Here is a 27,449-nt window from a genome sequence, read left to right as displayed (position 1 = left end):
TCATCATCGTAACTTACCTTTTGGCAGCTCCAGTGAAAACAATCAAGACCAGATTGAGCTTTGCTGTGTAAACTTTCTAACCCTTTATTCACAGCTCTGATTCTCTTCATATCTTCATATTTTTTTTTAGCAAATATAATTACAAAAAAGGAAAAAATATTCCTTGAATAGAGATACATGGGTATAAGAGAAGTGGATGGCAGTGCAGTAACCCTTAAGCAGGCATTTATGAAAGAAAAAGGTAAAAGGGAGTATTTAGAGCACAGGAGAAGTAGCATAAGTAAAAATAATCATTTGTTGATTAAAAAACCATCAAATAAGTTTTGAGAAAAAAAATCACACTTTTTTTTGCAAAAATATTAATTGAAATTACCAAAAAAAAAAAAATCAAGTAGCTGTTACAACACAACTAATCTTGTGCTTCTCAGGTGCCTTTGCACATGTACCTTAGCGGGTTGTATAAATGTGAATGAATTAAGTCTTAAAGCCCCTGTGAAATAAGATAAGGAAATTCTTATTATTAAGCTTATTAAGTGGATTATTCCCACTTTACAGAAGAGGAAGCAGACATAAAGAAAGTAGGTGAAACTATGCACTCAATTAACAGTAGCACAACCACTAAATGTTCCTGCTTTAATATTTTGCTTCTGTGTCCATAGACAACTCTACCTGTCAGGGGTAGCATGAAGTGTTAGGAGACATGTCAGCAGCAATAATGTCAGGACAGGAGTCTGCATAGTTCATTAGATAGTTTGGGAGATAACAACATCCCCAAAGAGAGAAAGGTCTATAGCAGAGCACAAGTTTAAAGGAAAAGAGACAGCTTTGAAGATGAATTCTGGAGAAGAAAATGAGGGGTGAGGGAAATCTAACAACATGAAAATGGACAAGGCAATGCAGAACAGGAATTGCTGAAAGGGAGGAAGGGACAGTGGTAGGTACGTGATGACAGAGAAGGATCTAGCAGAATAAGTCAAGAGATGGGCAGAGAAGAAATACAAGTGTTAGAGGAAAATAAGAAACAGGAAAAAAATTTTAAGACTCTTAAACTAGGGAGAAAAGAGAAAGCAGAGATTATGAGAGAGTTGACAGGAAGGGCAAGGAAATACATCTGTGAAATAATGAACTGTCAGTCTAAGGCATATCTTAAAAAAACTTTGAACTCAAATATCTGGATGAAGAGATATCTCTAGTACTACTAGTACTGTTATTCAAAGCACTTGAAATAAATTTTGAAATAAACCACCACCAATTTTGCTGATTTTTTTCCTTTACTGAGGATGCACTTTATGCAGTAGGATGTCAGAAGACAATTTAGTTGCTCTTTGCACAAGCATAGTACTGGATGGAATAATATAGATTTTGAAAAAATAAATAATCACCAGCTAGAGCACTCATTCACCACGAGTAAGACAGGTCCTTGAACCACAGGCCAAGAGGTCTGTACTAGGGTGATCCTAGTGCAAGATGGCAGTATTGGATGATGGGTGTGAGATGAAGAGTTAAGGGAAATGGGTGGAAGGAACAGATAAGGTGACATTGGTGAGACACATCTAAAGAACTACTGATTAAGACGACTAATACAACATTAGAAGACAAAGTCAGATTTTGAGTATGTCTGTAGTAACTGAAGGAGAGGGGGCAAACACTATGATTTCTAGAAAAAGTCACATAATTCTGCAGTCTCACAGCTTGCATTTTTTCTAATCTATTAAAGCTTTTTGTGAAAATCCCTAATATTTTAAAATAGAAAAAACCCATTTTTATTCCATCCAGTTATCACAGGGAAAGTTCACAGATGTGTGTAAATATTGAAATATTTAGGGCAAAAATGTCCCACCAGGTATATGTGGTACTCAGTAGCTTCAGGAAGAGCTGTGAATCTACCTTTAAGAAACTAAACACCAGAGGTTTTGAGAAACCATAAGTACCTCTTATTTCTCACATTTAACAATCATGTACAAAAATCAGGGCTACTGCTATTAAGGTGGTTGATGAATTTTATAATTTAAGAATAATCATACAATGTTGCAATCAAAACAGTCTAAGCAGTCAAGCCAGAACTCATTGTTTCCAGACTGAGGTCCACTAAGGTCAGCTTTTGTTACAAAGCTAGGTTTTATGCTTAGTCTTGCATATGAAGGCAAACAGACTGCGGGAGATTTAAAAGTTGAAACCAATGAGACTGGGCAGTTATCCATTGTTTTGTGCCACATTTGTGTCTGCTTTACACAAAATAAAAGTTTCACTTACGTTTCTGGCACTTTCTTCTTCGAAAGGAAATACAAGGCAGCGGCTGTAATTTTAATCAGCAAGAAACCTATACCCAACCCAATCCAAATATCTGCAAAATCAGAGCAATCAAAGACAGAAATAAGTAAGAGGAAACACTCAAAGAATGAATTGAAATATATTTTTTTCTTTTTACAGACCCACCATTTTGAAGGAGACTTGAAGTTGGAGGCTGAAGAGGCTTAGCACTTATGTGGCAACGGTTTCCTTTCCATTCTTTTCCACATCTGTGAATAAAACAACAGTTTTTGAAAAAGGCAGAAGCAAGGATCATAAACAGTGACAAGCACACAAGAAATGCAAATCCTTTTGAGCAGTTTTGCCAGTGACTAAATCTCACCCAGGAATCACAAAGAGCAGCATCAAAGCTAATAAAATGAAATCTAAGTGAGAAATACGCAAAACAAACCTAAGAGAGAAAAAAATGAAATAAAACAAAGTTCAAAGATTAGAATTGGCTGCCTTGTACATGTTGCCATTGTATTGTTCTCCCACAGCAAAAGAAATTTGACTAATTTCCCTGTTATCCCCCATGTGAGAGTTAAATAAATTTCTGAGCTGAGGATCTGGGACACTAATGTAGAGAAAGATACACAATTAGAGTTAAGATGTTTTTTTCTCCCCACCTAATCTGTCTCTCTTTTGGTTTTCTATTTTCTTGCAAAAATGATACCCCTTCAACAAATGCCTCTTCACAACCTAAGCATTGAGCTAACAACTTCAACCATGTCAAATTATTTTAAATTTGCTTTTTGGTTCAAATCCAGTCTTGATTTGAAGTAACCAAAATACAAACAATCTGACACAAGCTTTGATGTTTTACTTTACACTTGTTGCTTAACAGTTAATCACAGTCACCAAAAAAGTGTGTATCATTTCTCACTTTAATTTGTCTAGATTTAGCTTTTGGCTACTTGTTTTTATTGTGGCCTTCTCCATCAGAATGAAGGGACCTTGGAGACCCAGGTGAGGGTTGGCTGCCTCTGCTGAGACAGGTGCACTTTGGAGCACCCCACCTAACCCTTTTGGGTACCCCAGGGAGTCTCAAAATGGCTGTAGGCACCTACATTTACAAACCCTAAATGATGACTAGTGTAAAGGGTTGTTAGAGGGATAGCTACATATTTACATCTAAATTTCATGCACCCCACTTGATGAGCTGAACCCCACGCTGAGTGTCACACTGCAATGACTTCTACCAACTTTTCAATTATCTGCCTGTCTGGTGGTTTATGAGCTTCATAAATTTTCAACTTTTTTTTAAAAAAAGCAGCTTCAGAAATAAGTGATGGTGGTAATCCAGTTTCAGTCCTACTAATGTCAAATGAATAGGAAATTAGTTTCACTTCTCATGATTTCTCTCTTTACAGTTTCACAAACCATTAATATGGGGGGTATTGTATATCGAGTTCCTTTCTCACTGTAACACTAACATTTTTTTCATAGTCACCAATTTTTATAAAGTAATTTTTATTTTGTAATTGTGGTTTCTTCTCCTGCCCTTAAATGTATAATATGAAATTGCACATATATACAGTTAAATCTTTATATTAAAGCTATTTTATTTGAACATGTGTGAGAGAATTTTGTGTTGTTTGTCATGGTTTAGCACATGGTATTGGTTGTGTGCCTTATCCTAGCAGTTGCACACTGACTTAACTGAGGCACTCTGGAGGGAGAGGAGTATTTCATTTTCCCAGAAAATGACAGTGTGGTGGGTGTAGGGAGAGGAAGGGTAGGATTATAGGAGCAGCAAGCATCTGTCTGCAGCCTCAGTGAAATTTAGGAGAATCCTGAAAGGATCAGTGCATGTCGGAAAGCAGATCTATATCCCAGTCTCAGACATGACAGGAGGAAAGTGACCGCTAAAGACCAATAGAGGCTGATGTAGGATTTGTTGCAACTCAGTGGACCATTGAAAAATAGTGGGCAGAGAACATGCTGGGAGGAAAGTACCAGCTCTACTTGAACACAGTGGGCACAGAGATTTATTTAACTCATTTAACCCCACAGACCTGAGTTTTCTCTGGTTAAAGGGTTACCTTGTTCAAGGTTAGTGATTGATATACTAATGAATCCTAGCTTTAGAGACTGGAGCCAGTAGCATATTCTGACATGCTCATTTTAAAGAAAAAGTGGCACAATTTCAGCTGACAGCTCTGGCTGAGCTGGAGACCCATTGTATTCCGTGACTGAAAATACCTGGTCCCTTCAGTCCTCCTTCTTCTTCAGCATGCTACAAAATCATGTCATTCATAAGCTGGTCTTTTATGCGGACTGATGATTTTATACAAATGTCAAATTGCAGTTGGGCTCATACCAAGCCCTGTGGATCCATGTAGAAACATTGCAGTCTGATAGTAATCACCCATCAAAATAATTTTCTGATTGCTCTCGATTGTATAATTTCCTTTCTCCCCATTTGCCAGATTTTCTGTTGAGCTAGATATGCTTTTAACCAAAATTGCTCTCTTTCTTGTCACTGCAGAACTTACTTGACTGTAAAAGAAAGAATGAGAAAGCAGATTTGCAGCTGTGCACAAGCACTACTCAGACATGGCAAGAGAGGTGCCATCTGCTGCTCTGGAGCCACTGGGGCATGGCTCACCTCAGAGCTACAAGGAGGTAGTTCTCATAAAGCAGGTGTGTGTACTGGTAAAAATATGGGAAAGTCCTACTACCCAGTAATAACTAAATATATCTTCATATGCTTTGTTTCCATTTACTGATGAAATATTTCACATATTCATGCTGTGTTTGAATTATGGATAAAAAAGTTAAGCACCTTTTAGTCATATAGATAACTAGTTTATCTTCTTATACATATATATGGGTTTTATAATCAACTACTAACCACCTTAGGTTGGCCTTTTATTCCCCTCCAAATCTCTGAAGCCCAACAGTATAGTTTTATGTTACATGACACACACCACTTAAGAATCTGATGTCAGACTATCAACATGTGTAATTTCGGCCAGTGGAATGATTTTCCACTGTGTCTATCTAGGCTGTTACTAAAAGTGTCACCTTATAATACTGCCATTGCTTACAAAAAAAAAAAAAATTGTGTAAAAAATGGATTAAGGTGGAGCAAATATAGTATCTCTGAAACTTGGCAATGAGGCAGTAGGAAAGGCAAAAAAGATGAGCATAGTAAAGACAACATAGCTAATCCTTAAAGACCTGGATGGCAAAGGAGTGCTAAACAACAAAAAACTTGAAGAGTATATCAGTTGGTTAAGAACTCCCATTTGTATCTTCACACATTAATTTATTTGTTCATTTTTATCTTTGCCAGAGGAACTTAGAGGTCACCCCTGCCACTGAGGTAAGATATAAGACTATCAGAAAAATCTGGGTTATAATTTGGAGATTCATTCAACTCTTCCTAAGGTTTGGCTGTTCATAACTTACAAAATGCCATCTTCTCAAGTAAAAAAAAACAAACAAACAAGAGAAAATAGGTGTTACAGCTAGCTGAGAAGCCTGCAACTTTCAGTGAGGCTGCAAGAAAAACATGGGAAAATTGTTCATTAACATCTTTGGGTCTCAGCTGATATAAGCACTGCCTCTGGCTTTTACTGAAGCCAAACATTTCTGTGCCCAGGATAGAGGGATTATATATCTTAATGTCTTAAATATCCAAACCAATCTTGTTTTATAGATGTCTTACAAGATTTTAGTCCTTTGCAGCTTTATAGGAAATGAAGTCAAACTTCACCTTTCTACTGTGCAGTCCTTGACGCATGCAATCCTGAAGTGAACTTTAATTACCCTAACAGCTCCAGGTAGGTCAGAGCAGCCTGTGGCATGCACGCAACAGGTGGCTTACTGAAGTCCAGTTAATGAAGGGGAACATTCTTAACTACCTACCCACTGCTGTGCATGGACTGTGCTTACAGTAGTTTACTCTCAGTTGGGAGGCAGATAAGTTGCTTCTTCAACGTCACTATTAGCTTCCTCTCTGATGAGAGCAGCTGGGGATATGGAAATGCTGATGTGGTGGAAGGACCTTACAGAGTGCAGATCAACCATGTCTTCTGGGCAATGTGTTAAATCTTCATTAGTGGGGTAATGGGAATTTTGAAGAGACTCCTTAATAATCCTTTTCTGCTATTTTATGTTAAAGACAGACAACTCTGAAAAGGCTATGAATTTATCTCTTGAGTCATGAAGCTGAAATTCCACATTATTTATGTGCGACTCATTTCCTTGGGCTAATTACGTCTTGAGTAATTAGCAGCACCACATTTTACATGAGTCTTAAGCTTATCTGAAATACAGAGATAGCCACTGCAATCCATTCAGACAGGAAGCTCCTCATAGTTGAAACAGGAGGAGCAAGAGAGAAAGACAGATGAAATAGTACTTGAATACTTCCATCCCAGTGCACATCCTAATCTATCCTGCCTGACAAAATGTCTTCTGCTATTAGCAAGTTCTTACGGGAAAGTCACCCTGGAAGAAAGAATGTTAACCCTCCAAATTTTCTTCTAGGATTTCCAACTCGTTATTTCCTAATATAGATATCAGTAATGCAGAGGAATGAACTCAGCGTTGCCTGTGTTGCTGCATCCTGTGCCTGTGGTTGTGGCTCATCTCACTCAGAATGAAAAATAAAAACCAGACGAGGTATCTGGTTTTTTTGGTGTTCATTCAGGGCAGGTTTAATTTACAAGGACATGTCTGGCTGATACACTGCTGCATTTCAGGATATCAAACTTTGTGCTGTATTAAAGGTAGCATATGCAAAACTCAAAATAAATCATAGAATAATAGGATCATTTAGGTTGGAAAAGACCTTTAAGATCATCCAGTCCAACTGTTAACCTACCACTGCCAAGTCCAGCACTAAACCATGTCCCTAAGTGCCACATCTACACATCTTTTAAATACATCTAGGGATGGTGACTCAACCACTTCCCTGGGCAGCCTGTTCCAATGCTTGACAACTCTTTCAGTGAAGAAATTTTTCCTAATATCCAATCTAAACCTCCCCTGGTGCAACTTGAGGCCATTTCCTCTTGTCCCATCACCTGTTACTTGGGAGAAGAGACTGACCACCACCTCACTACAACCTCCTTTCAGGTAGTTGTAGAGAGCGATAAGGTCTGCCCTCAGCCTCCTCTTCTCCAGGCTAAACAACCTCAGTTCCCTCAGCTGCTCCTCAGAGGACTTGTGCTCTAGACCCTTCACCAGCTTCGTTGCTCTTCTTTGGACACGCTCCAGCACCTCAATGTCTTTCTTGTGGTGAGGGGCCCAAAACTGAATACAGTATTCAAGGCACAGCCTCACCAGTGCTGAGTACAGGGGGACAATCACTTCCCTAGTCCTGCTGGCCACACTATTGCTGATACAAGCCAGGATGCCATTGGCCTTCTTGGCCACCTGGGCACACTGCTGGCTCATATTCAGCTGGCTGTCGACCTGCACCCCCAGGTCTTTTTCTGCCAGGCAGCTTTCCAGCTACTCTTCCCCAAGCCTCTAGCATTGCATGGGGTTGTTGTGACCCACGTGCAGGACCCAACCCTTAGCCTTGTTGAATCCCATACAATTGGCCTCAGCTCATCGATCCAGCCTGTCCAGATCCCTCTGTAGAGCCTTCCTACCCTCAAGCAGATCAACACTCCCTCCCAACTTGGTGTCATCTGCAAACTTACTGAGGGCGCACTCGATCCCCTCGTCCAGATCATTGATAAAGTTATTAAACAGAACTGGCCCCAGTACAGAACCCTGGGGAACACCACTTGTGACCAGCTGCTAACTGGATTTAACTCCATTCACTGCCACTCTTTGGGCTTGGCCATCCAGCCAGTTTTTTATCCAGTGAAGAGTACACCCATCCAAGCCATGAGCAGCCAGTTTCTCCAGAGGAATGCTGTGGGAAATGGTGTCAAAGGCTTTACTGATGTCTAGGTAGACAACATCCACAGCCTTCCCCTCATCCACTAAGCAGGTCACCTTCTCATAGAAGGAGATCAGGTTAGTCAAGCAGGACCTGCCTTTCATAAACCCAGGCTGACTGGGCCTGATCACCTGGTTGTCCTACACGTGCCATGTGATGGCACTCAGGATGATCTGCTCCATAACCTTCCCCAGCACCAAGGTCAGACCAACAGACCTGCAGTTCCCTGGATCCTTCTTCTGGCCCTTCGTGTAGATGGGCGTCACATTTGCTAACTTCCAGTCAACTGGGACCTCCCTAGTTAACCAGGACTGCTGATAAATGATGGAAAGTGGCTTGGTGAGCACTTCTGCCAGCTCCCTCAGTACCCTTGGTGGATCCTATCCAGTCCCATAGACCTGTGTGTGTCTAAGTGGTGTAGCAGGTAGCTAACTATTTCCTCCTGGATTATGGAGGTTTCATTCTGCTCCCGGTCCCTGTCTTCCAGCTCAGGGGGCTGGATACCCTGAGAACAACTGGTCTTACTATTAAAGACTGAGGCAAAGAAGGCATTAAGTACCTCAGCCTTTTCCTCATCCTTTGTCACTGTGTTTCCCCCCACATCCAATAAAGGATGAAGATTCTCCTTAGCCCTCCTTTTGCTGCTAATGTATTTATAGAAACATTTTTTATTGTCTTTTATGGCAGTAGCCAGATTAAGTTCTAGTTGGGCTTTGGCTTTTCTAATGTCCTCCTGAGTTGCCTGCCCCTTCTTCCAAAGGTCATAAACTCTCCTTTTTTTCCTGAGTTCCAGCCAAAGCTCTCTGTTGAGCTAGGCTGGTCTTCTTCCCTTCCGTCTTGTCTTTCAGCACATGGGGATGGCCTGCCTCTGTGTCTTTAAGATTTCCTTCTTGAAGACTGTCCAGCCTTCCTAGACTCCTTTGACCTTCAGGACTGCCTCCCAAGGGACTCTGTCAACTAGGCTCCTAAACAGGCCAAAGTCTGCCCTCTGGAAGTCAAAAGTAGCAGTTCTGCTGACCCTCCTCCTTACTTCTCCGAGAATCAAAAACTCTATCATTTCATGATTGCTATGCCCAAGATGGCCTCCAACCATCACATCACCCACAAGTCCTTCTCTGTTCACAAACATCAGGTCCAGTGGGGCACCTTCCCTAGGTGGCCCACTCACCAGCTGTGTCAGGAAGTTATCTTCCATACACTCCAGGAACCTCCTAGACTGTTTCCTCTCTGCTGTATTGTATTTCCAGCAGACAGCTGGTAAGTTGAAGTCCCCCACAAGAACAAGGGCTAGCGATTTTGAGACTTCTCCCAGCTTATAGAATATTCTGTCTGCCTCTTCATCTTGGTTGGGTGGTCTATAATAGACTCCCACCATGATATCTGCCTTGTTGGCCTTCCCCCTGATTCTTACCCATAAACACTCAACCCTATCATCACCATCATTAAGCTCTACACAATCAAAAAACTCCCTAACATACAGGGCCACCCCACCGCCTCTCCTTCCTTGCCTATCCATTCTGAAGTGTTTATAGCCATCCATTGCAGCACTCCAGTTGTGTGAGTCATCCCACTACGTTTCTGTGATGGCAACTATGTCATAGTTTTCCTGCTGTACAATGGCTTCCACCTCCTCCTGTTTGTTGCCCATGCTGCATGCATTGGTGTAGAGGCACTTCAGTTGGGCTATTGATCCCACCACCTTTCTGGGGGGAGAAGCCCTAATTCCTACATGACCATTCTCAGGCACTTCCATGGTTTCTAACACATCAATAACCCTTGTGTCTTTGCTGCCACATGGAACACCATACCCTACCTCCACTGAGACGTCAGACCGAAGGACCTCGCTAGCACAGTCCCTCAAACACCGGTGTGCCGTTCCCAGGCTTATCTCTAGTGAGCCTGGTTTTATCCCTTTCCCCCTTCAAATCTAGTTTAAAGCTCTTTCAATGAGCCCTGCTAACTCCTGTGCAAAGATCCTTTTCCCCCTTTGAGGCAGGCGTACCCCATCTGTTGCCAGCAGGCCTGGTGTTGTATAAACTGACCCATGATCAAAAACCCCCAAATTCTGCCCATGACACCAGGCTCGGAGCCAGGTATTGATCTGCTGGCTCTTCCTGTTTCTTCCCTCATCATTCCCTGCAACTGGAAGGATAGACGAGAACACTACTTGTGCTCCTGATCACTTACGGAGTTGTCTCAAGGCCCTGAAGTCTCTCTTCATTGCCCTTGGACTTCTTGTTGCAACTTCATCACTGCCTACCTGAAAAATCAACAATGGATAATAATCTGACGGCCGTACCAGGGTAGGAAGCTTTCTCTTCATGTCTTTAACCCGGGCCCCAGGGAGGCAGCAGACTTCCCTAAGAAGTGGGTCTGGCCTGCATATGGAGCATTCTGTTCCCTGCAGAAGGGAGTCTCTTGTGACAATGACCCGTCTTTTTTTCTTTATGGGAGCAGTTTTGATGCAGGGTGTAGGCTGACACAACCTTGGTGACACCTCCATGCTAGATGAACCATCATCCTCATTATTGTTCGGTTCCACTTGCAGAGCCTCGTACCTATTATGCAAGGGTACCTGCAAAAGTGGGGTAGTCACAGAGGAGATGTGCCTGCTGCACCGGACAGGAACTTGTCGCCATTGCCCCCCTATCCCTTAAATCACTGTGTTCAGCCAGGTGGAGAGAAGATAGGGGATCCTCCGTATCATGCATCCTGTCTGCCTGTTGGGCCTGTCACAGGGGAGGTAGGGTGCCATTCCAGTAGTCTCTCTCTCTCGCACTCCCTCAACCTACTCACCTCCTCCCGGAGCTCTGTCACTAAGCGGAGGAGTTCCTCTACCTGGACGCATCTCCCACAGGTGTGCTCACTGCTGCCATCCGGTATGGGCATAAGAGTAGGGCACAGCCTGCAGCCTGGCACCTGGGTGGCAGTGTGTTCCCACCCGAGCTCTGTCTGGGCAGCTGCTTAGAGAGGCCACCATGGCTTTCTGCCGGGTGGATACCATTGCTCCCTGGTTGAGCTGGCAGGGCTTCAACGCCCTTCCTGCCCGCCCTTCTGCGCGAACTGCTGCGCAAACTGCCATGCCAGGCCCTGGCTGCCGCACCAGGGCCTGTTTGCCCGTCCTGTTTGTGGTGCTCCTGGTGGCTAGCTAGCTGCGGGCTCCCAGTGGCTCTCCTGGCTCCTCCTGAGGTTCCCCCAGTTTGGGACCGCCCCCCCCCCCACACACTGCGCTGGAGTGCTCTGCTGCAGATCGTGCCCGCACCAGAGCCGCTTGCCTTGGCAACTGCAGGTACAGATGTGTACTTCATTGCTCATTTTCCTCCTGGCATCTGATTCCTTACTTGTGCAATTATTTTCTCCAGTCTGAGATAGAGAAACTCTATCACTCTAATGCATCACTATTGCATACGGCTCTTGGGTAGGGGCAAATGACAGGAGAAGAGCTTTGCAGGAGGGAATCAAGTCCATGACCTCTAAGAACAAGCATAAACACAGCTTCTCATTAGCCTGGAAAGAAAAAGTTCCAACAATCTGTATTTTCAAAGAGGGCTTTGATGCATGTGGAAAACTGAATGGTGAAATCTGTTGGGTGCTTTTTCTTTCTTTTTTTTCTCTTTTTTCCCCAATAGCAGTAATTACTAATGTTTCATAATGACTAAGGTTGTTCAGTATAAAGCAATGTTCTGCATTTTCATTTTTGAAAGCTGTTAGCTTTTGTCAATATACTGTATTGGTTTCACTTTTCTCAAGAGCCCTCATGTTTTATGCTGAACCTGATAAAAGGTTAAAAAAACAATTAAATCATATGTGATGTTAATCTAGCAGTATTGAGAGCATTAAGTACTAAATATCCATTTGGCATCTCCTCTGCACTTCTGCAGATTTAATAATTTAAGTGCCAGTCTTGTTTATGTTAAAAAGATTTGCATTAAAAGGCAGATTGAACATCAAGAAAATGTCCTGAAATGTTAATCATCTTTTGTGATCCTGGAAATGCCTACAGAATTTTTATTTTTACTTATTTATTTAAATCTACACAGATGTGTAAAAGGAAGTGCTCAACAAGTAATGGAGACAAAACAGAAAAATTAGCTGCTAGACAAACAACAGTGACCAAAGCTGCTTCTGCCCACAGAAATTTCATAAGTAGATGGGAGTGAGGTACAGTCAGCGTGTGATAAATGTAAAACCAGCACTGATTTCTATTTTTGTCTGCAAGTGTCCATAACATAGCTCACTCGGTTACTGACAGAAAACAATTAACAAATGGGAAATACAGAACTAACCATTCCTACCTGCTAGAGTTGTTTCTGTCATTCTCACCAATACCACTTGGCCAAAGTACACCTTTTCTCTGCTGTGAGGCACATCTGCTTTTCTTATTTTTATCTGAAACATTTGTCATACAGAATACCTAACCTGTTATGTCATGTGTGCATTCAGAATGACCAACAGTTAGTCATCTAACTATTTAGTGTGCATGGTATTAGTAGTATGTAAATTAAGGCAGTAATATGTGGATGATTGTAGTTATATTGTCCTGTGAGTATCACTGTACACTTTATAGTATCCTCTAGAGACTGTACTTATTTATGAATCTGCCACAATGCACCAAGCCGGTATCTTCTGTGTAAACCCAGATTTGCCATTGCTATGTTTATAATAGATTTGCTACATTTACAATACATTACACTGGGGTCATTACACATGAGTGCTGACATTATTCAGGAGCTGTGCCATACCTATTGAAGAGCAGGCTACTCCAGGAGTGGTGACAGAGCATATGGGGCGCGGGGGGGGGGGACAACCCACAACTTAATTCTTTGCAGAAAACAGAGACTTTACATCTCTTTGCTATATCAGTGTAGAAGTTGTTTCTCTGCTCACTAGCCTTTGCAATCAGTTATGCAAAATAAGCTTCACTAGATGCTTATGAGTATGATGAAAACAGCAACTCTTCATTCCATTATGGGAGAAAAGTAACCTCTACTTCAGCAATGTAGTTATCCATTTCTACTCTGGCTATTACTAACAACGTCCTCAAAGAAAAAAAAAATCATACTGTTTGATTAGTCTTTATTGCTGAATCGAAGTATACAAAATTCCAATAGTGAATGTTGTATGAATGGCCTCAGAAGATATCATACTTTTGACGAATGTAATCTGTTGCCTGCTGACTGTAGCTGGAATTAGGACAACATTATTCATGCTGTGGTTAAGCTCACAGATGTGGGACAGGGAGAAACCTCTCTTGGAAAAGACAGGTGAAGCGGATGGTAATCTTGGATGTCAAGAAGCTGTAGTATGTAGATAAGGGCACATTAACCCACTGGTAGGGAGTCAGATGTTCTCTGAAACACTGTGATCTGATCATTCCTGTTCAGGAAGATGGAACAAGGCAGAGGAGGACTACTAAGGTAAGCAGAAAAATAGAAAGTCTGTCTCACAAGAGGATTCCAGAAGAGTTCAGCTTGTTTAGTCTACTGAAAGAAAAGCTGAAAGGCACACGATTTTTCTCTAGAAACAATTTGGAGGATAATCAACAGAGGTATTGAGAGAATTTTAGGTTAATGGAGGATATTGGCACACACACAAATGGGTATAAACTGTCTATGAATAAATTTATGAGGAAATTATTAGAAAGTATCCAAACAGAAGAGGAAGGCTTTTATCATATCATGTTGCTTCAGAAGAGTCAGCTGGTATCCTCTGTACTTGGTACCACATACTCCAAAGATCCTCAGATGCTGGAAACTCTCAGTAACGCAGCAAGGTAGAGAGAAATATGCAAGCCAAGAATTCCCCATAATTGGTCATAAAAGAAAGCTAACTAAACTTCTGAATAGAATTGTATGATGTGACTGTGTGTGATAACACAGGCCTGGGTTTGAGGACCCAGATATATCTTCTATTCTGAAAACTGCTAAAATTCATAACTGGCAAATACAAAAAATCAACATGAGGCAGAATTAATGTGAGGTATAAACAGATTCTAAATGAAATGTAAGTGCTCTGAGAAAAGATCTGTGCATCCTCATATGCATTCAATGAAAGTAACTGCTCACTTTGTATCATAAAAGCATGCACTATGCATAAAGAGTAAGATAGAATACATTAGAGATTACAGTGATTAAAATCATATGGCAGAGACTGAAAAGATCAGATTTAATTTATATGGAAGATGAGTGGGAGCAGATATGCTGAAGGTAAGCAAAACGATATATGGTAAATGGAAGAAAAATTGTGTGTTGCTGTCTATCCTCTAGAACATTCAATCAAATTGAAAGGAAATACATCTTAAACTAATAATAAGGAAGGTATTTGTCACACAGTGTTTAACTGACATGGGGGGTCCTTGCCATAGCAAGTCTTAGAAGCCCAGAACTTAATGATATGCACTAGAGAGCGCTCCTTAAAACAGAGAATGAAACTCTTTAGAGATTGCAGAGCTTAAAGTGTTAACTGATGGCAACTTGGAAGAAAACGCATATATTGGAGTCATCATTTTCTACGTGTATCTTCTGGTTTCTTTGCCCCCAGGGTGTGCTGGGAGCTACTCCCAGGTCCCTAGCATGACACACTGTGATTACTCATTGCTCTTATAGCCACAAGGAGAGGTTCTAATTACAGCCTGTGTTGAATAAGAAAGGGTAACTGTTAGAAGGAAGGACTGAGTCAGTGTATCTAATTGCTTTTTATGTAGATACATAATGAAACTATGTTGACCAATTTTAAAGGTTTAGAGTGGGACTTAATTTTTCTAACATTAACCACCTGTAAAGGGAGGCATCTAGAGAAAGTCTGGACAAGCTTAGACTATGTGAAATAAAGAGACAGATCCTCATCTGGATCCTTTACCATTGGTTATAACAGTGTCATGATGACTAGTTCAGATTAGATAGGTCCATTTAGCTGTTACACAGCTAGGCAAGAGCAACAACACCTTAATGCTTGATGTTAAATGTTTAAACAGAAAACAAGCAGCGTTTGGTGTTAGAGTAGGAGCACGAGGGTGAGATTTGTATCACGGGCAGCTTGCAAATGATATCCTGTTAGGTCCAGGCAAACCATTTATTAAAGGGGGAAAGGTAAATACCATCTCTAGCTTCAGTCCTTTTAAATAGAGATGATTGGAAAATTTCAGAGAAAATATTTCCTCACTGAAATTAGCTGACACATGAAAAAGCTTTTATTTCACAGAGAATTTGAATTTAAATTTTAAACAAATTCTGTCAGTGTCTGAAACCTGCTGGATCTCCTGCCTGATTTCTTGTCTGGCTCCTACCCTAAAAACCTCAGAACAAACCCAGATTTTGAAGTTACTCTGCTGACAATTACACTGATTTGAAAAACAAATCACTTTATGGCTTCACTAAAATTCATCACTAAAATGTTTCAGACTGGCGTGATAGTCTTGTACATGACAGATTTTTTTTTTTCAGTGTATTTTATCCTATCATAAGGAAGTGCAGACCTATATGGAAATTATTTGCTGTGGCATTTGATTTTGTGCCTTTACTCTTCAATAAAATAGGTCCCAGCAGAATTCACTAAGAGTTGGTATGTGGCACACACTCTGTTTTATGGCACAGATTCATTCGGCTACAGCAATGAAGCAGAAGTATGTGCTCACAGCAGACGGTCAGACCTGAAATTCACCATTTCAAACAATTACACTCTTTTTTATGCTACTTTTCCCCACTTACTTAAATAATAGTTTTCTGGTAACAGATTTTCCACTATCATGAAACAATGGTTAAAAGCCCCAGTGGGACAAATCGTTAAGCTACTCCTGGCACTGAAGAAAGGATCTGGTGCTAGATTCAACAGGGAAATGACTATTCACTTAGCTAACCATTAAACAAAACAAAAGTCTTAAGATTTCTTAAAAAAAAAAAAAAAAAAAATTTCAAAATGGAATTTTCTCTAGGACAAACCAGTATTTCAACCCAACTTTATTTAAAGGTCAAACAACCAGAAAGAGTATTGTTTAATTCTCACTGATGCTGACATGAGGCATTCACACAACAGAAAAAGAAAGAGCTTGAAACAATGTAGTAGGTACATTGATCACTGACCACTGGAGATCAGAGTTCAACTTATGACTGAGTCCTGAGTTTCAGCCCACCGCTTTTGAGTCTGGAGCTGTGCTTTGTAAAAAGTGACCATCAGAATAAATAACCTTGCCCATAAAAAACTCTTGTCATTTTAAACTTGGACAAACCAGTGAAAATTAGTCATTTTGTGAACTAGAATTAAAAGATGGGGTACTGGGAGTGCAGGGCTGGCAGCTTGCTGACTGAGGGAGGTTTGGTGTGGGTACTCCAATGGATACGCCTAGCACAGAGACCATTTCACGAGTGAGAAAAGGGATTTATCTCCATTTTCTCTTACTCTAAGGAACCTAGGAGATTGAAGTAATACAAATTACCTTTTACAGTATGAAGCGAACCTACTCAAGAAATCTGTACCAGTACAGCGATATTTAAACTGTTGAAGCAAAGCAAAAAAGTTCACTGAAGACATACACCTTAGATAAATCAGCTTACAGTAAAGAACTAGTCCTTTATGCTAGTCTGCCTGTCCATCTTGTTTCAGTTCTTTTTTCTCTCTCTTATTTTTTTTTTTTTTGTCCAATCTTACATGTCCTTCTTTCTTTGCCCCTCTTATGTTTCTCTTCCATTCTTTCCCTCCCTCCTTTTTGTTATTTGTGGAACATGCACTTGGAGCTGATGCTTGATTTGCTCTTGAAGAACACTCCAAGAAGGGGAAGAACATAGAGAGAAAGAGAGCAAGGAGAGAAAGAGACAGAAACATAAATCTCTAAAAAACACTTTTTACATGTTTGTGTCTCAGATATAGCCCCTAGCTGCAACTTCTAGAGGATTGAATAAAGATTAAGGAATGACCTGACAGAAAGCCTGACCATGCAGCTGTATTGACAGCTGGTAACAAAATTCTTTTGCTTTCAGAAATAGCAGTGATTTCATATTTAGGTACAATTAGGAAATAATGCAATAAAGTATAGAGGAGACATCTAGTTTTAAGATAGACCTGTTAATTTCACAGAAAAAAGCTTTTCGCTTAAAATGACAATTCTGTTGATAGAACAAATGGGGTTATGTATCAGTAGAAAACCTAATAAAAGATCAGAATATGTTTACAGTGGCTGGATTTTTCCACAGAGACCTTCCTTTTCTTGCTCTGTTTTTGGTAGATTGTGGATTTGTTTTTCTGGGGGGTGGAGAGTTTTGTTTTGTTTTTTAATGTTTGCTCTTATTGCCATTAATCAGACTGTAACAGTACTACATACTCACTAGTTTATTATCTGCACTATAACTAGTTAAGTAAGAAATAATAGGTACTTATTGCAAAATCAGTTCACATATCTGCTTTTCACTGCTGTTTACCCTCTGAATAGCTTTCATATGGATGAATCTGCAATGTCCAGGTGAAATTAAATAGTTATTTAAAAGCTTGAGCAATGGAAGTGTTTTGTCTGTATTAAACCACACATTTGGCACAAATAAAAAAAAAAAAACCTGATAAAATTATTTTCTTTCCTTTCCTGCTGCCCCTTCCAGCATTGGTCTAGTCTTTTTATCAGCTGAAATGGTCTGCTTTAACCAGAGCCTGCCAACACACGGCATTGCACCTGGTAGGTGGATTGTAGTATATATTGGAGATTATAAAAAATTTTGTCACTCTCAGACAGTCAAATTTATCTGCTCACATGGCTGACAACACCGTATAATAACATCTAATGCTGCTGCTTATCAACATTGTACAAGCTAGGTGCACAAGTACAGGCTAAGATTACATCAACACAAATATATTCTTTAAAACTTTTCACTGGTATTTTAAATGTATGTCTATAAGAAACAAATGAAAAAGCCACAAAACTTCTCTTTTGCTTACCCTCCATGTAATACAGAGACAATGGTTTACATTCTGTTTGAATCACTCATCCCCCGGAAAAGGCTTAAGTTCTGCAATAAGTTATAAACGTGCCAATGTGGTCTATGGAAAAGAATAATGTTGGGATGTTGTCTCTGCATAAATTGCACAGACCTCTCCCGATATTAGAGATGAATTTCACAGAAGCTTGGGGAATTGACTCTTTAGTTTCTTGCTAACGAGTTAAATTTATGAAATCTTCAGAGAAATGACCTTTAAACAATTTATGAGAACCTAAGACACTTTAGATGCAATAAAAATAATTTCATCACAACCTTTCTCCCAGCTCCACATTCTGTTAACGTTGTTATGGTTACAGAGTCAAGACTTAAGAATTTAGGAGAGGCTGGAATTACAGATTCCCATGCAATTTCAATTCAAACCTTCATGCATGCGTGTTCAGGTACAGTATTTAACTGGAAGATCACAAAATTGCCCTGCACCTCCCTCCCAAACCAAAAACCTTAATTCTGATATTCAGTGCTTAGCTTTGCAAGAAGATTATTATCATGGCATACAGCAGAGGTAATTCACTATACCTAATAAAAACAGAAAATCCTACTGTTATTATGAATAGCTAAATCATCTCTTCTGTCATCAGTGTTCAAACCTTCAAACTTCAGCACTTAATACTACTCTGGTAGTTGACATGAAGAGAAGTTTGAACTCCAAGTACATTCTTGAAACTTTTATTGAGGAGAATAGATAGCTCTAAATCTAGCTTATTTGCCTAAATTTGATAGAAGAGCTTATTTCAACTGTTATACTTGGCACTTTGATAAAGAAAGATCTTTCCCATGGTCTTTAGTGCGCTGCATATTGTTAATAATATATGGTGAGCTACGGCTAATGATAGAACAATTTCAAACAGCATTCCAGCATCCATTCAATGAAGTCTTTTCTTGGTTGCAGCCAAGGAATATGCAGTATAGATGAAGAATGGGGAACTATTCCCCTGATGTTAACGCTGCTGTGCAATTGTTAACGCTGCTGCACTTGTACAATTCAGAGAAGCCTTTATGCTCCTTTAACGTGTACCACCAGGCAGAACAAAAACCTAGTTAACCTGAATTGCTGGTCAACAGCCCTAACAGACAGAGGTAGCATCCAAAAATCTGTGAGGTCAAAGAATCCTTGCTATGTTCTGTTTTTCTACTGATGATTTTATGTCAACAGTTGGGATAAGGTGGCAGGAAGCCATGACAAACATTCCGTATTAATAAGGGACAGATTTACATTTTGTAAAGGCACAGGACCAAGACTTTTATAAAAGCTGAAGTCAGCTTTTATATAGCTGAAAAACTGTTTTCTTTAACCCACTTCTCTGAATGCAAGAACATTGCAATTTTTCATCTATTTGGAATAAAAAGTGTAAATTTTTTCTGCATGGTTCCTAGCAGATGATTTTTTTTTACTACTCTTGAAACAGTCTGTTACAAAGCTGGTACAATGCCCTGCCTTTATTCTTCCACATCAAATAACTGAAAATCAAGACAATATATCTTAATTTCACAAATATTTTCAAAGAATTAGAGGAAGAAATGTATCACATTACTGCATATCAGGTACTTTTTTACATTTATAGTAAATAAATTCATAGTATATTTTATCAAAGCATGACATATTCTGAAATGTGTTCTCAAATATGACCTGAGTCAGCCAACTCTGTAATGTGTAAAGGAGACTAAACTTATTTGCACATAACAGTTTTCTGTCTTTTGAAAAAGATAAGACATTGATAAGATGTTTTCTAATTTCTTTTTCTAGTTTTTCTTACTAGAAGGATTGTCTTGAAGCAGTTGTTTTGAATCTGTTAATGTAAAACCAAGAATAACTCAAGGTTTTATCCTCCTTTTCATGATGTACTTGATGACCTGCTGCTTTACAGAGTTGCCAGTTTTGTCATCAAAAATTTCCCATCCATTTTTTCTGTCCTTTTTCTTGTCTTGGGAAGTACTCTTAATTTTAGAGCTCTGTAGTCTATGGTACTTTTTTTACTCCCTCCAAAAGTTGTACAGTATAACTTCTTTGGCTATATTGTGATATTAATCAGAACTCACCATCAGGACTGATGTTACATCTGGACCTGGACTACTAAATCCCAGAAGATATAGTGTAGGCACCAAGTATATGCACAGAGCCATGAAAATAGTGACAGGCTAATGCAAGGCTAGCTTGTTGGCCATTCTTGCCATTTTATCACAAGACATGAGATGCTTGTTTTTCATATTGAAAATTTGAGAATCTCAGCCTGTTTCTTTCCAAATGTAAATAAGTAGATAGATCGCATGTTTGTTTTCAGCTTCGAGTTCCTTTATTCAGCATGATTAGCTTTGACTGAATGCTCTGATGGAGGAAGCAGGTTGCTCTTTTCCTGGGAAGCTACTGAGCAGCTAGAGAAGAGCTGGGGAGGAGAGTGGAGACTGCAGATGAAATCAGGCTTGGCAGGACAAGGAGGCACAGCACAGAGCTGCCAGCCTGTGGCTCACATAAAAAAGACTGAGAAGCAACTGAAAGGAGAGAGAGAGAAAGGCCCTCAGAACCAAGGGGATGCTTCCTTGGAACCAAAGGAGAAGGAGCAGAGCTTGTGGCCACTCAGAAAGTGTCTGAGTTAACTGCAATAAGCTGGGAAGCGAGGACTCCTCTGTGAGGACAAGTAGGCAAAGGGACAGCTGTGAGCAAATGCTCTTATTTCTATTCTATTGTCCCTAGTCACATAGAGTTTTCTTGATTTAAATAGTATTCTAATTCAGATTCCAGTAAAAGCTGGCTTTTAGTTTAAAAGCCTTTTTGTGTTCAGTCTGGGCACATCCAATTTTAAGATAGGGCATGTTACAAATACATCTTACAGGATGAAAAAATAGCGCAAAAATAGTATTAGGAAAAAACAAAAGCCACATGTTTTTTTCTTGGCCTGGGTTTGACCTTAGGGTAGGTCATAAAATTTTGCAACCTTGGCAGCCACAGAACTAGAACCTCCTTTTGGGGTCCCCATCTTGTGGGTGTGGCAATATGGTAAAACTTCCAGTAAAAACCACTGGTCCAGGTAGAAGCTGCATCTGTAGGTGTTTTCCCACGCACAAGTACAAGAGGAGACATGCAGCTGCTGGGAAGTGGCAGGAGCCTGAGGCTGCCTCTGCTCAGCTGAAAAGGGGGCAGGCCAGAGGAAAACATCCTGCGTGATGGGTTTTGTCTGCAAGCCAATGGTTTGGACTTACTTTTGTAAATACTTTTTAAAAATATATAGACACTCCTCAGCTATAAATTGTAGTAGAGGTGATAAAAATTTGCGTTTTCTTTATTATCTCAATTATCTCTTTATTGATGATTTTAATGTCTTGAAATATTAGATTGTATATAGTGCTGCTGATTAGCAATTTTAATAAAAGGAAGTTTTGCTAACAGTGGATTTAATAATGCCTAGTTTTCTATGTGTTCATGTCCATTCATACTCTCAATAACATCACTTTTTTCATGTCTTCATGTTTTCTTCCATCTTCAACCTGCTTCTTTCAGATCTTCTCTACAGTACTCTCAGCGTTCTCACATGAGCATGTACTGCTGGACAAGTGATAGCATGGTGCCACAAGACAAGTGTGTGCTGATTTGTTGGTTAATACATGCAGGGCAAAGAGGATAGATAACTATTGAGCTCATACTGCCATTTTACCTTATTTTGGAAGGAGCAGAGGACTACAAATTAGGTTTTCATGTCCTTCTATAGTAAACATATTTTCTAAAAAGTTCTAGGGGTATCACATCTTGGACATCTCTATCTCCCTTGTCAAGATTGGTCAAAATTGACTGACTGGCTAAATATGGATTTGGGCAGAAAGAATCATGGACTGACAAATCAAATAGCAGTACAGTCACACTAACTTTGTTTCCTTAGTGTATCAGGATAAAAAGAAGTTTAAAAATACAGAATTGCTCTGTTCTGTTTGTAACTGGGTCGAATGTACATTAAGACTTGTATGTCCCAATAACGATCTCAGACATACTTTTTCTCATAGTCATTGTGTCTGAGTGGACTAAGGGAAGGCACAACAGTTGTTTGCTATAAATACCAGAGAGCAACCCTGCACCAGAACTGTATCTTGATGAACAGCACAAGAGGAAATCTTGATGAATGGACACACTTCTAGTGTAGGCAGCTGCCAGGATACACTGTGGCATGGACAGCCAATGCCCAGAATTTTTGATGATTTCCTCCCTTCCTTCCTTCTTTCCTTCCTCCCACCCTCTTGGCCTCCCACTCTCTATCCCTTCCCTGCAAATTAGTTGTGAAAAATCTTGTAGTCAGGCTTACCCCAGAGGAAATGGAAAGGAAAAACAATGTCTATTTTCTTCTCTTAGCCCTTACACAGTAAGTAACAATGCTAACCAGCCTGGGAGCAAACAATATTTTGCCAGTATTTACACCTCTGTCATCTTATTGTCCTTAATGTGCTACCTTCAACTTAATTTTTAGCTCTTCAGGCAATCTACCTCCACCTTTATCATTGACATTGTCCTATTTCAGGTATTAACCACATCTCTCTCTTAGTTAAAGGTCTTATAAATGTTTTCAGATCACTCAGAGCTCCACCAGTTTAGAAACACATCTACATATCCCCACAAGAGAGATTTCACTCCTACACTGTCTGATTCTTACGTCTCCTTCCAGATTCCTCATCCGCCCTGAGCTTAACTGAGCCAGATGGGTACAGAGGACTCAGCTCTCTTCTCAGGCTGACTTGATGAAAGGTTAAATTAATTGACTTGTAGGACACTGAATAACTTCAATTTGAGAGTAAAAGTTATTTGGAATGGATCAGAGAATTTGGAATGGATCAGAGAACAAATTTTGGCTCAGGCCTCAAGCACACACATGACTGAGGCCCCTGCCACCCCCTCTCCCAGCTTTGTAATGAACTCTAAAATGACTTGACAAAATAGAAAGCCAAAACCAGAACTCTAGTCTAAAACACATTAAATTAAAAAATATTTAATTTTTTTTTTTCTCACCTGCTTACAAAAGGTAAATATTTTAAGTGGCGGTACTTAAGGAACAACATTTTGGGATGTTGTACAGTAATTCTCAAAGTTTTATTCATAAATATATTTGTAATACTTTATGGACATATAGATTTTCTCCTTTAAGCAGTTAAAGTTATGGCAGAATTCTATTACAAGGAATTCAATTCAGGATCTGTTTCTCAAATATCCAGGAAAGACAGGAATGTTTATAATCCTCTTTTATGTTCAAAGACTTACTTCAAAGGTCAGCAGTTAGATGGAGATATAATCACAAACATTAGGATTTCTGAAGATGGAAGAGTAATAGTGCTGTCCACGTATAACAGGTCGCAGATTATAATCTTTTCTGAGCCTCTTTGCTTGATTTGGTTTGGAATTCCAATGAAAAAGTATCTTTCCTGATATTTTATATTTTGGACAGACCACACAACTAGTTTGTAGGATACTTCTATAGAGGATCTTACTAACAAAAAGAAGTGAGGAAGAAAAGCAAACTTACCAACCAAAACCAAAATAATGAGTTGTTCTAAATACAAATGAAAAATAATGCCCATGTCACTGCTTTCACGTAATAGACACTTGGTTGGTATTACTTTAGAAAAAAGACATTTCATGCTGGATCTAAAGAAACCTCAACATCTAGAAATTAAGGCTACAACAAAATAAGACTATAACAAAGAATAAAACCAAATCAACTATGTTAAGAGTCATGAGAAAACCCCTAGAATTTTAAATTTGGGAAATCCTGTCATAAGGATTATAAAAATTATTCTTTGAATATTAAAAAAATGACAACTGCCAGTCAAACACAGAATGTGTACTTGAACAACTGGGTTTTGTCACAAACTTCAAATCAGAGGATGAAAAAAGTCAAGGTCAAGTCCTGTCTTTAAGTAGTTTATACAGTTCAATACCATGATGAAAGTGTTTCATTGTTCAGCAGACCAGCACCTTATTTCTGGTCACTTAAAAGTTTAACTCTGTGAAGGACTGTTTAGCAACAAATACAAAATTAAAATGAAAAATGAAGTCCAGAGTTTCATTAAAAATAGTATCATCAAGTCTAACAAACACAAAATCTGTTAAAGTTCTATTTCAAAGTAATTCCTTTTGGTAAGACAAGAACAAAATCCTGCCCAATTTTTGGAGTGAACGTTGATGTAAGGTTTGCTGGCTTTTTCACTTTACACTTCCAGATGGAGATAAGAACATTTACATCAGGTGAAGAACGGTTCAGTTATTATCGTGGTGTTACTTACTACTGTGACCTTCTTTTGGTGCTCAAGAATGAAGCTGGAAATACAAAACCTATGGGGCCAAAGTATTGACAAGAGTGGAAAGAGGATTTGTTGCAGGCATGTACTACTGTAGAACTTGTACGAACATCAGTGCAAACGGAAGGATCTACTCAGTTTTGTAAACTGAGTACTGAATTTTGGTTTTTATTTCACCATTGAAGTGTTGCTAGTATCTCAGATTATCCTCAGTCTTTTCTTGAAGGGTTAAGGGTTAACATGAGATCAACACTTAGTGTTCATGTGCTTGGTGTTCTTGTGAATAAACCTTTATATGAATTTATTTACCTTTGAGGTTAATTATTTTTTCTTGAACATTTAATGCTGCTTTGGTGCTTGTCCCTAAGCAGTTCCATTCCAGCTCTTCTTTTATTTCTTCCTCAAGAAAGAAACTTTGAGAACTTACTTTCCATGAGGATTCAATAAAAACAGCCTTCCTGTTGCTCCAGTCACCCACACAGCAAAAAGGAAGTTAAACTGTTTGCTGACATATCTCTTATGGTTTGGGTCTGAGCCCTTGCTCTTGAGCCTACTGCCAGAAGTTTGACTTGCACAGACAATACTTTGTGGGTGGTGACTTCACTGGGAATCAAGAGCCAAGAACTGGAGAAATGGCCTGTGTGCCATATCTGTGGTGATTAGGAAAGCATTACTGGATCCACATTTTTAAAGTTACAGCAGATGTGCTCATTTTGTGGTAACCATGCAGTGGAAGAAAGCCATTCTCTGGCCCCTAAACCCCAGCTTAGCTAATCATAAGAAAGGTTAGCAAATGCAGTATTTTTCTCATGACATTTCATAAACACAGGGTTTCAAAATGAATGTGGATGGAAAGGCCAATAATCCTTCCATCCCTTGTGATCTGCATAGAATTGTGGTTTGCCTGAACTGGCTGAAAGCTCAGGGTAATTATTTGGAAAGATTGGCACTGTTTAGAGAGCTAACATATCTGTATTAATTCCTATCTTACCCTTGCATTCTTTGGAAAATACAGATAAATCTTGTTACATTCATAGCTAACAGATATGTAAGGTCTATCCAAGATCCAGATGTGGAATTTCTATTAATATCATTGATAATTCGCTACAAGGAATTTAGCTCACAGTCAGCTCTAAGGAAACAAAAATGGACACATAAACCAACATTTACATAGAAAAAGTGAGTAGAAATTAAAGATGTAGAGATATTGATTGCTGTTTAGCCTAAGGATATCTGATTTACTCCTGCATATACTATGTGACATTATGAACATAAAGGTAAAAGCCTCAGTGAAAGTTGAGCAGTGATTCCAGGTAGAATGAGCCATTCCAGTTTTGCTTTAGTACATTACTGAAAACCTTTACTGAATATTCTTAACTAGTGTCTGGTACTTCATTACTAAAATCCAGCAGAATTTATTCATCAAACTATTACGTACATCTATCATTGCTTTACTCTGACACTAGTCTTCCAGAAGCCTCAGTAACATTACAAAATAAATAGCAAAAGCATGCTGTTTATTAATTTGGATTTCAACTTTTTGAAATAAGCACATAAGAAAATCCAAGTGTTCTGCAAGGAGTCACACTATGCTTCCACATTTTTACAACAGTATTGTTTTTTTCAGAAACTGTTTTACTGGCTTCTCAGGATACTCAGAAGTCTCTAAGAGCATGTAGAACCTTAACATTTGTTTATGTACTTAAAATTTACTCTTGCAGTTCCTGTGTTTGTTATTAGATCTGGGTCCCATTTCATGAAGGCAAACAAAACTCCAAAGAGTCCCTCTCATGAAGAGCTTGAAACAAACACACCAGAGGGCTGGAGGAGAGGGAACACTGTTATAAGCTCATTACTGATGAAGAAGTAAGTCACAGAGAGGAAAAGGGTGAACTTTATTAATACTTAAGCAATATTGTGTCAAAAAGCCTCTTGAAAGTAGGTAGGATATGGGCTTTTAAATTGCATGTGTGCTTTGGAAGACCTTATGTTAGGGGAACTGCACATGCTGAGCTTAGAAATTCTCAATTCCAGACTTGTACTTTATTCTCAGGACTAGTTTTATACCCTCACAGAAGCAGAATGAATGGGTGTGCACAGTAGTTGCTCAGTTGCCCAAGCACTTTATTTCTGTGGCCTTAGAATTTTTAATTCAATAATTTGTTTTTTAAAGGTCCAGCCATCTTTCCTGCCAGGCTTCATAAATCTGTGCCTGAAACTGCTGCTTGAACTGCCCTAAAAATAACAACAGCAAAAAAATTTCCATGTGGGTTATTTGTTGCAGAAGAGTGAAATTAGTCATGAGGAATGCACACACTGGCACTGGTCTGAATAGTTAACATCAATAATATTTTAAACCACTAAAAAATATGTGGCTTACAATTTTTCTGTGCTTCCCGTTTCACTGATGCTACACCAGACTATGAGCCACAGATAAAAGAGTCTTTTGACAACTTTTGTATTTTGGTAACATTAGAAGGGAGACTGTTTTGGGATACTGGGTGGAAATACTTTGTAATGAGGACACACTTCATTCACAAGAAGGAAAATTATTTTTCAGATGTTGAAAAAGTACTCCATCTCCTGAGACCTCTTCCCTTCATCATGTAACATATACATGTTCCTGATGTGTTTGTACAGTGGTAGCCCAGGCTTGTACTGAGAACAGTGAATCTTGACTGGATACTTCCTTAAAATTTATAACCAAAAAAACCCCTCGAAAGGTACAATATAAGAATGAAGACAAGTATTCTTCCTTTCTAAATATTCCAGAGATTTTGGCTAGGTCAGATGGGATATTTTCCCTCAAAAATAACTTTGTAGATACTTTTCTGACTAGACAACTTTTTGCAGAGTATTTTGATGAAATTTCTGATTTTCCCCAGAAAACTTTAAAGTGTTTGTTATTCTAGTGAAAAAAATGATTCCTTATCTTGAGAATTTGAGCAAGAATAACACTATTTTCATTTTCATTAGCGTGTTCTTGGCGGGGGGGGTGGGGA

The 27,449-nt window shown here is 39.4% G+C and overlaps 1 protein-coding gene across 1 annotated transcript in view; it reads right to left on the bottom strand.

The window, feature by feature from the left end:
• MALRD1 (MAM and LDL receptor class A domain containing 1) overlaps nucleotides 1-27,449 on the bottom strand; it is a 296,040-nt gene that overhangs the window by 9,987 nt on the left and 258,604 nt on the right. The window contains exons 36-37 of the mRNA XM_052803955.1: nucleotides 2,437-2,519; nucleotides 2,254-2,344 (exon numbers count right to left, since the gene is read on the bottom strand). Coding sequence (XP_052659915.1) covers nucleotides 2,254-2,344; nucleotides 2,437-2,519 — 174 coding nt within the window. The remainder of the gene's footprint in view (nucleotides 1-2,253; nucleotides 2,345-2,436; nucleotides 2,520-27,449) is intronic.

The sequence above is a fragment of the Harpia harpyja genome, chromosome 1 (assembly GCF_026419915.1).
Source record: "Harpia harpyja isolate bHarHar1 chromosome 1, bHarHar1 primary haplotype, whole genome shotgun sequence".
NCBI lineage: Eukaryota > Metazoa > Chordata > Aves > Accipitriformes > Accipitridae > Harpia > Harpia harpyja.
Note: the sequence above shows the minus strand (reverse complement) of the source record. Positions and strands in the feature narration are given on the sequence as shown.